The sequence below is a fragment of the Rhinatrema bivittatum genome, chromosome 4 (genome assembly GCF_901001135.1).
Source record: "Rhinatrema bivittatum chromosome 4, aRhiBiv1.1, whole genome shotgun sequence".
Classification (NCBI taxonomy): Eukaryota; Metazoa; Chordata; class Amphibia; order Gymnophiona; family Rhinatrematidae; genus Rhinatrema; species Rhinatrema bivittatum.
The window spans coordinates 139,137,875-139,147,963 of NC_042618.1; the positions used below are offsets into that span (position 1 = coordinate 139,137,875).

The 10,089-nt window shown below is 43.4% G+C and overlaps 1 protein-coding gene across 1 annotated transcript in view; it reads left to right on the forward strand.

The window, feature by feature from the left end:
• Window positions 1-2,883: 2,883 nt before the first annotated feature.
• Window positions 2,884-10,089, forward strand: part of LOC115090152 (putative N-acetylated-alpha-linked acidic dipeptidase) — a gene marked incomplete in the record, with an annotated part of 417,134 nt that continues 409,928 nt past the window's right edge. Inside the window, 1 exon segment of the mRNA XM_029598900.1 lies at window positions 2,884-3,117. Coding sequence (XP_029454760.1) covers window positions 2,951-3,117 — 167 coding nt within the window.

Genomic DNA, 10,089 nt, shown 5'->3' on the forward strand with positions numbered 1-10,089 from the left:
TTTCACCGTATTTGTAATCCGCAACTTATTTTTAGCGATCCGCAAAATACGTTGGGAGGCGAAATGCATCGTGATTCCCAACGTATTCAACAGATTTCTATTGAATACGGTGAACCTAAATAAACATTTTAACCCCCACCCTCCTGACCCTCCTGACCCCCCAAGACTTACCAAACTCCCTGGTGGTCCAGCGGGGAGTCAGGAAGCCATCCCTGCACTCGTTTGCGATTTACTCACGGCGCCGATAGCCTGTGTCACAGGGGCTGCCGATGCCATTGGTCAGCCCCTGTCACATGGTCACCGGCGCCATCTTGTGCTCCTACCACGTGACAGGTAGGTCATGTGGCAGGAGGTCGCTCCGGGACCCCTGTTGGACCCAACCGGAACTTTTGGCCAGCTTGGGGGGGTCAGGAGGCCCCCCCCAAGCTGGCCAAAAGTTCCGGTTGGGTCCAACGGGGGTCCCGGAGCGGAGGAGCACGTGATGCTGACGTCCATTGCTCCTACCATGTGACAGGGACCGGCCAATGGCACAGATACCCTGTCACATGCTAAGGGCAAAGGGCCATCGGCGCCATTTTGTTTACTGGCAGCCGACGGCCCGAGCGCAGGAGAATGCTCCTGGGACCCCCGCTGGACCACCAGGTATTTAAAAAAAATTTTTGGGGAGTCCAGAGGGTGAGGGGATACTAACAAACTCATTTTAAAGAGTCGGCTGTATTTTTTGGTTATCGGCTCGGGCGCAGCCGATAAAATAAAAACCTGATCGGACTGCAAGAAAAACATTTCAGGATGTGAATCGCAACTGGAATCAGGACCGATACCGGTTCTGATTTACATCTCTAGTGTTGTGTGGCCTCCTCCTCTCTCAGCTGCTGGCAGGATGGGGTGTGCTGATGGCCTTTTGGGCCTCTTTTTTTTGTGGTCGCCAGCCGGATGGGATGTTCTGCTTTTTGTCAGGCCTTTTCTTTCATAGTCATCGAGGGATAGGGTCTGTGGCAACTTGTCAGGCTCCTTTCAGGTGTGGACTAGGCTTTCTCCTCTCCCCTCACAGTTCTCTTCCCATGGATTTCTGATATGGTCTGGTGGACCCCGAGGGGTTTGCAGACACAGTTTGAGAACCACTGAACTAGTCCAAATATATTGTACATGAACCTTAGAGACTACATTAGTTCCTTTTTCAGATATCATGTTAGTGACAGGAAGACATAAGAACATAAGAAATGTCATGCTGGGTCCTGTCTCCGATAGGAGTCAGTCTAGGTCATAAATACCCAGCTGAATCCCAAACACCTTCTCACATCTGAGGAAAGGACTGTCCTATGTGGTCTTTGAAAGCCTGTATTCAACATTTCTGGATAAATCTGACCCTACCAAGAATCCCGTGATTGGAAAGGGATGTTATGAATTAAGTTATTGTCTGTTTTTTATATGCAGAGTTAGAGTGAAAGGTTAAATAATTTTTTGAAAATAAATAGTGTCACAGAGTTGAGAGGTTTTTTTTTCTTGCTGCAAAACAGGCAGTACACCACAGATTTTGTTTCTAAGAACACGTGGGACTTTTGTGTTCCTGCCGGCTCTGTGTTCTGTGCTTAATATTTACAACATAATCGCACAAGATCTTATTTTTGTAATTTTTTTTTTTTGTGTGTGGGTAACATGTTTGCAAGTCTTTTTCCTTCCTATGCAGTCTCTTAAGTGACCTTTGCATACTTAGGTTGTCTGCATAAATGACCTTATAAACAATTTCTATAGATAAGTAATCTTATTTTATTGGGCTCAGAGTTCATCTGATAAACTATGAAGTAAAATGTTCTTTGTAAGGAACACAATTTGAGTTAACAGCTGAAAGAAGTTTAAAATAGGTTTAAAATAGTTTTCTTGGCAAGTTGTTAAAGAAAAAGAGAAGACAGACTGTAAAGTTTAGCTAGACTGGCTGAGACCAAGGATCAGAACAAATATTAATTCTGTTGATACATCCAAAGTGGGGAGAAGAGGCAGATCTCCGATCTTACCCTGCTAGGGGCTCCCACCCCCCTAGTTCCTGGATCCCCTTAGGGAGGAGGAAACGCAGGGGGGAAATGGGAGCCAGCCTGAGGGAGGTCACCAAATTGGAGCCAGAGATACCACCAGGCCATTGTTCGACTTATTTTATTTTATTTTTTTTAATTTTTGGGAGCACTGTTGCTGGGGTTAGTTTTAAATCAGCTGCCCCAGGAGTCAGTAGACTCAGTTGGGCCTAGGACTGGCCCAGACCCTGGGGAGATGCATAAGACTGTGTTCCGTCTGCGCACCTGCGGGAGGACAGAGAGTACTGATGGCCTCTCTAGAGCCACACCTCCCTTACAGGTGGACATGATGTCACCAGCTGTGAAAAGGTGAAATCCCAAATAATAGCTGGTTCTATCAGGAGGCCAGGAAAGAAAATGATCAGGTAAGATATTAATTTCAACTTTTCTGCCTGCACATCTGTGAGGAAGAGCATTTGATAACATAAAATGTGATTCTTATATAGTGAAGTGTTCATGGGAAATGCAAATATCCCACATAATAACTAAAGCTGTCTTCTCATACACATCATTTAATATAGTTTACAGTGTCCACAGTGCTACACCTTTATTTTTACAAAGGCCACATCACATTTAAATTTTGTTTCAGTGTCATATCATCTTTCTACCCACTCAAATAGCTACAGTAAATAATAATCTGATTGCTTAAAAAAGTATATAAAATTCTCAGCAGATAGTGTTCATTACTTTTCAGTTTTAAGACATAAAGATTACCCTTGAACTTTGGAGTGTACTATTGGTTAAAATTAAAACTCCTGAAGGATTGGAGGGGAGAAGAGAGCCCTATAAATAATTTACCCAGCTCATGGAAAGAGGAGGGGTGGTAGGGTGCTTGACCAGATTTCTCTCTCTCTCTTGGTGACAGGCATTACATTAATTCAAATATGGTGAGTACATTTGCCATAAAAGTGGCAGCTGCCACACTTGGAGGCATCTGTTTGCTATCCATTGGGATTGTGATTGGAAGGTTTGCCCTGGCACCTGACCTCCCCAGTTGGCTGCAAAGTATGAGCAGTGATGGAAATCCAAGCAACAGCCAGAGACTGATGAATGAAGGAAATCCAAGCTGAGAACATAAGGAAGAACTTAGAGTAAGTGGTCACCTCATTATTATTATTGCTCTGAGGCAGTGATTTTGGGATGGAGGCTTTTGTCACTTTTGTGGCAGTTTTGTGATTTGAAGAAACAGGAGATGGACATTTTCTGTGCGCATAATTATTAAATCTGGTCCATTTTGATCTATGTGTTATTGAATTTAAGTGATTCTAAAACATTCAGGAAGGGAATGATCGCAGTGCCTATAGCAGTGATGGCGAACTCCAGTCCTCGAGTGCCACAAACAGGTCAGCTTTTCAGGATATCCACAATGAATATGCATGAGATAGATTTGCATATAATGGAGGCAGTGCATGCAAATCTGTCTTATGCATATTCATTGTGGATATCCTGAAAACCTGGCCTGTTTGTGGCACTCGAGGACTGGAGTTCACCTTCACTGGCCTATAGGATCTATGAATTGCAAACACATCCTTTCCAGATTGCTAATGAAATACCAGGAGCATAAACCCGCTCCTAGGATTAAAGCCTCCCACCCTTCTGACATGCTCAGCCTATTCTCAACCATTTCAGAGCGGTTTTTGGCAGGGGAAGGTTAGGCTGAAATCTCTTTGTATGCTAGGAGGAAGTAATGACTAAGAAAAGAACTAGAGACAGAAAAGGAACAAAAGCATTCAGAAAAGGCAGTGAAGAAAAATTAATATTTTACGTGAAATGAAGAATAAAAGAAGAAGAGAGTAGTAATGAGAAGGAAGCCAGTTTGCTTCCTGCAGACTTAGGGACCTATTAGTGACAAACATGTGGTAAATGTGATTTTGGCATTTACTGGGTGTAAAAAAATGTGTTTTTGCACAATATTTGGAAATAACGCAAAACAATTTGCAAATATTACAAACTTCCATACATTATTTTCCTGGCCAATGAATCAGGCATATTGTGCCCATAGTAAGGAACTTGGTTACTTGTAAATGCATACGAGGCAGCTTGCTGCCATGCCACGGGGGGTAGCGTGGCTTGCCGAAAAGCAACGCTGGCTACTCTGAGAAAGTTAATTGCACCTCAAGAACTATCACTAACTTTTCTATTGAAATTGTCAGCAGGCTAATGTGCTTGCTTTTGTTCTTGGGGCACCCCTCCTGACCTGCTAGATTTAAAGGGTTATATAATCCTGTAGATACTCCCCTAACCACGTGACCAAATTAAAAAAAAACCCTGGCTCCCAGCTGCCCTCCTCTGCCCCATTATAATCCTTGTCTTCCAAGCTTATCCAAACAGTAATAAGAGTAGGGATGTGAATCGTTTTTTGACGATTTAAAATATCGTCCGATATATTTTAAATCGTCAAAAATCGTTAGGGCCACGATACAATACCAATTCCCCCGATTTATCGTCAAAAAATCGTAAATCGGGGGAAGGGGGAGGACAGGAAAACCGGCACACTAAAACACCCTAAAACCCACCCCTGACCCTTTAAATTAAATCCCCCACCCTCCCGAACCCCCCCCCAAATGCCTTAACTTACCTGGGGGTCCAGCGGCACACTAAAACACGGCACACTAAAACCCCCTAAAACCCACCCCGACCCTTTAAATTAAATCCCCCCCTCCCGAACCCCCCCCAAATGCCTTAAATTACCTGGGGGTCCGTAGCGGCGGTCCATAGCTTAAATTACCTCCGTAGCGGCGGTCCGTAGCTAAATCGGGGGAAGGGGGAGAGCAGGAAAACCGGCACACTAAATCGTGTAGTCTTCAGCCGGCGCCATTTTGCAAAATGGCGCCGCCAGACCAAAACGATTTGACGAAGGAGGTCATTCCGGACCCCCGCTGGACTTTTGGCAAGTCTTGTGGGGGTCAGGAGGCCCCCCCAAGCTGGCCAAAAGTTTCCTGGGGGTCCAGCGGGGGTCAAGGAGCGATCTCCTGCCGGCGCCATTTTCCGTACGGAAAACGATTCGCGGCAGGAAATCGCTCCTTGACCCCCGCTGGACCCCCAGGAACTTTTGGCCAGCTTGGGGGGGCCTCCTGACCCCCACAAGACTTGCCAAAAGTCCAGCGGGGGTCCGGAACGACCTCCTTCGTCGAATCGTTTTGGTCTATGGCCGCCGCCATTTTGCGGCGGCCATTTTGCAAAATGGCGCCAGCTGAAGACTACACGATTTAGTGTGCCGGTTTTCCTGCTCTCCCCCTTCCCCCGATTTAGCTACGGACCGCCGCTACGGAGGTAATTTAAGCTATGGACCGCCGCTACGGACCCCCAGGTAATTTAAGGCATTTTGGGGGGGGGGGGATTTAATTTAAAGGGTCGGGGTGGGTTTTAGGGGGTTTTAGTTGCCGTGTTTTAGTGTGCTGCTGGACCCCCAGGTAATTTAAGGCATTTGGGGGGGGGGTTCGGGAGGGTGGGGGAGGGTTTTAGGGGGTTTTAGTGTGCCGGCTCACGATTTTAACGATTTTCACGATACTTTACACACCCAAACGGCAACAATACGATTCCCTCCCCCTCCCAGCCGAAATCGATCGTTAAGACGATCGAGGACACGATTCACATCTCTAATAATGAGGTCCTGCTCCCTTACAAACCCAGCTGCCCACCCAAGCTTTACTAAATTCAGCACCCCAAGGCCTCACCCAAGTTCCCCAGCCCCTCTTCCTCCCCAACTGCCTAAAGAGAAGTCCTCGAGGGCAGGAGTGACGCCCAATTTCAAACAAGCAGGCAGCTTCTGTAAACTATGCCCCAGTTCCCAAGCTCAACATGCATTTTTTTATATCATCAGCATAAAGAAATTAAAACCTGCATCTCTTATCAGGCAACCCAGAAGTTGCATATTTATATATATATTTTAAATATATTTATAAATGTATTGATCGTCTATCTACAATCCTCGGTGACTGACAAAAAACATTCATTGTTCAAGCAATAACAATAAATATACAAACCAATAAAACAATAAAAACGGCAATCCTGTGGCTTATAAATTGTAGGCCAGCACAAACAAGAAGACTTTCAGCAGCTTTCTGAATGTCGTCAGTACTATCTCATTTTTTCAGTTGCTACGGTAATGGGAGTGTGGGGTTTTAAACATAAAATAAGCAATCTCTTGATTCTTCTAGGTGCACAAGCTTAAAAGAAGGGATATTTAAGTTTAATTGTGATCCAGAGTATAGGGGTCTAGTTGGGCAGTAAAGTTTAAGGGCAGCATTTATTCCCTTATATACTAGCATTAACATCTTTAACTTAACCTGTCACACCACAGGATGCCAATGATGTTTTATCAAATAAGGGTTGATATGACAATGGAGCAGAATCCGTACTATTACTCTAATGGCCGAGTTCTGTATATATTGTAGGGCTCGTATAGTGTTATTTGGGAGACCTATTTAAAGAGAGCTACAATAGTAAATGGTAGATTCAGCTATAGAATGGACTACCATTTTTAAATTATCTGTATTCAGAAATGGTTGACTTCTCCTGAGCATGTACAATTTGTAGTATGCAGATTGTACTACTTTCTTAATCTGCAGATGAAGTGACAGGCTAGAATCTATAATAAAACCTAGGCTTTTAACCTGTACCTTTATCAAGATTGATATTCCATTTATATCTAAATATTTTAGGACATCTTGAGAATATCTTGCAAGATACAGAATCTCTTTTTTGGACACATTCACACATTTAGACACTAGTTTATTTCTAGTAAACCATTCAGGCATTTTAAACATGGAAACTTTTGAGTAGAGACTTATTATAGTTCTTTCTAATGGGAATGAAGAACTGGATATCGTCTGCAAATATTCTATACTCTAGATCTAATTCAGCAAAAATGCGGCCAATAGAAACCAAATAGACACTGAACAAGACCGCTGAGAGGGATGATCCCTGTGGTATACCTGTTTTTAATTTAAACAAACTCGAGGGTTTTCCCCCCAAAATAACCTGATAACTAGAGCCTTCAAGGAATGAGGTAAACCATTTTAAAATCACATTACTTATTTCCAGTTCCCTTAGACGGTTCAGCAGTATTTTATGATCAAGAGTATCAAAGATGGCTGAAAGATTTAAGAGAACTAGAAAATATTTGGTGCCAGAGTCAAAACCATGTCTGAATCCATCAAATATGGATAGTAGCAGGGTTTCAGTACTGTGACCTACTCTATCGTCTATATCCAAATTGTTGAGAATCTAAGCAAGAATGCATATTAAAAAAAACCTTGTAATTGTTTCTAAACAATTTTTTCTAAAACTTTAGTTACGAAAGGCAGATTTGAGACAGGTCTATAGTTGGCAAAATCATTAGGGGGAAAATTAGAATTCTTTAAGATAGGCTTAACATAGGCCATTTTCAAAGAGGAAGGGATAGATCCATTATTTAATGAAATATTAATTAAATTAGACAAATAAGGGGCTAGTTCATTCCTCAAACTTTTTAACGATACATTGAATCACTCACTTAGAGGGCAAAAGTATGGCTTTAGGTCTCCAATCACAGAACATATCTCAGAAGAATTAGGTTCTTCAAAGGACAACTATAATACTGACTCACAAATTGGGTCTTTGGTTATGTGGGACATGTCATCTGGGAGTGCAGAAATTAATGTGCTAACCTTATCAACAAAAAATTGTCCTATTTGATCTGGGTCTAAAATAATTCTGGAACAGCTGAATTCCTTCAGAGTGGTCAAATCTTTCACTGTAGGCCGAATTTTAAAACGGCCATGCACGTAAAAATCAGGACTTACATGCTTGGCCGGTGGGGAGGGGAGAGGCGGGGCGAGATGGAGGCTAGCCGGGACAGCGGCCATTAGCCACTGTCCCAGGAACCGGCCAGTGCCCGCAACTACTTCTGCTTGGGAGGAACAGTAAGTGGAAAAATAAAAAAATTTTGGGTAGGGGTTAGGGGTTGGAGTGGAGAAGGGAGCAGCAGTTTATTAAGCATAAAAAGACAGGAAAATCTCCAACATAATATTTGCATTATTTTATAATAACACACGAAAGCATGAGATGAGTACAGGATCAGATTCCCAAGTGGCAATATCAGTTCTACGCACCCATCCTCCTTAGTTTCCTCCAGCTCCTGTGGACTCTTTGACCTCCAGCTCAATCAGAACTAGGGCTGGGATCTGGCATCATGAGCCTTTATGCATATTCTACCCAGGGATTTTCACCCTATGTTATACCCCCTACCTCTAAAATATAACTAGTCTGGTCATTGCAGCAATGGTTCTGCAATTAAAGGCCTTGAATCTGGCCATTAAGTGTCACCCTGGATTAATGACTATGACTCCATTCCCTCCAATAAGGCTAGATATGCTGCCTCTGCAGCATCCACTAATATGAAGAACAGAAGACCTGAATTAATGATCAAACTGGGGATCTTCTGTATTGAACCATTGGGCTTTTTCATTTGGCAGAGCTTAATCCCTTCCCCTTTATTCATTCACGGAAATAAAAGGTGGTAATCTCCACATCTACATGACTAATAATCGTTAATGGGCTTATGCCCCAGAAACTTTTCCAAACTTTTTTAAACCCAGTTATACTCTTAATCTTGACCACAACTTTGACAGTAAATTCACAGCTATAATCATGCATTGATTGTCAGGGAGGGGAGGGGGAGGGGTGGTGGAAGAGGAATTGGATTCAGACGACAACCAACATGGGCCATGGCTTTTACAATCTGGGGTACTGATACACAGACATAAGTGAAAAAGCACAGGACTACTTCTAAGGCCAAGTCCATAAGTAAAACTTGTCAGCACTGTCAGAGTTTTCAAGAAGGCTCATCACCCAGTAAATATGTTGCTAGAAGTACATTTTTTATGGATTATCATAAGGCTTGGGAAAAACTGCACAGAGTAGCAGTTGCAACCCTTAAGAGAAACATGGGGGTAAGAAGCTTGCTGGGCAGATTGGATGGACCATTTGGTCCTTTTCTGCCATCATTACTATGTTATTATATTACTATGACGGAAGATGTTTCACTATTCTTTCTTTCAATAATTTTCCAGTCTCTATGTGGCACTATAATGTGTGGCAGGCCTGCATGACGCCAACTGGTACCATTTTACATTTCAGAGTTGGTGGGTGGTAATCCTGCTCTTTCCTGCCCTTGGCATCAATTGTGAACAAAAAAAGAGTTCAATCAGTGTCGGGGTGAACAAAGTATTTATTGATAGTTTCACGGTATGCCCAACTTGGGCCGAGTTTCACCCATTAGCATGGGCTGCTTCAGGGGCTGTATTAATAATAAAATCAAAATTAATATAATGATAAGAAAAGCAGTAAAAAAAATTATGATTACTTAACAAATCATATGTGACAACACTTAAATACATTAATAAATATACATGTAAAAATGATTACACACATATATGTTTCATAGTAACAGAATAAGGGAGAATTAGTGTGATCTCACATATTAAACAAATACACTCAATTAATAATAAAAATAAATATAATTAAAATCACAATTACCTATATTGTTCCAAACTGTCCGTAGAGCCGAGTTGCGATTATAGCCAATAATTCTCTCTCAGAGGTGTTGTGCTCGGGGGTGGACCCCTGTCCTGTGGCAGTACAGGGACTGGCCACAGGGTGTGGAGCACGGAAGGAGACAGAGGCAGTGTGGATCTTCACCACTGGAAGCCCGAGGTCCCCCCGGGAGGAGCCCTTAGGGCCCCGGGCCACTGGGACTTAGGTGGGCCTCGCAGGGTCTCCTGGGAGAGTCAGAGTCCGGCATGCCCACAGACACTGGAGGAGCGCTATCGGGTTCGAAGCTGGAAACAGGTTGGAGGAGAGCGAACCAGAATAGAGTTGGTGAGAACAAGGCTAGGGACAAAGCCAGACTCAAGCATGGTCAGGCGAGCAGGGTCAAAGTCCAAGAATCAGTCCGAGGAGTGGTCAACGAAGCAAGGGTCACGATCCAGAGGTCAGACAAGGTCGAAGAGCAGGCTGAGGTCTTTGGCAGGCGGCAGGC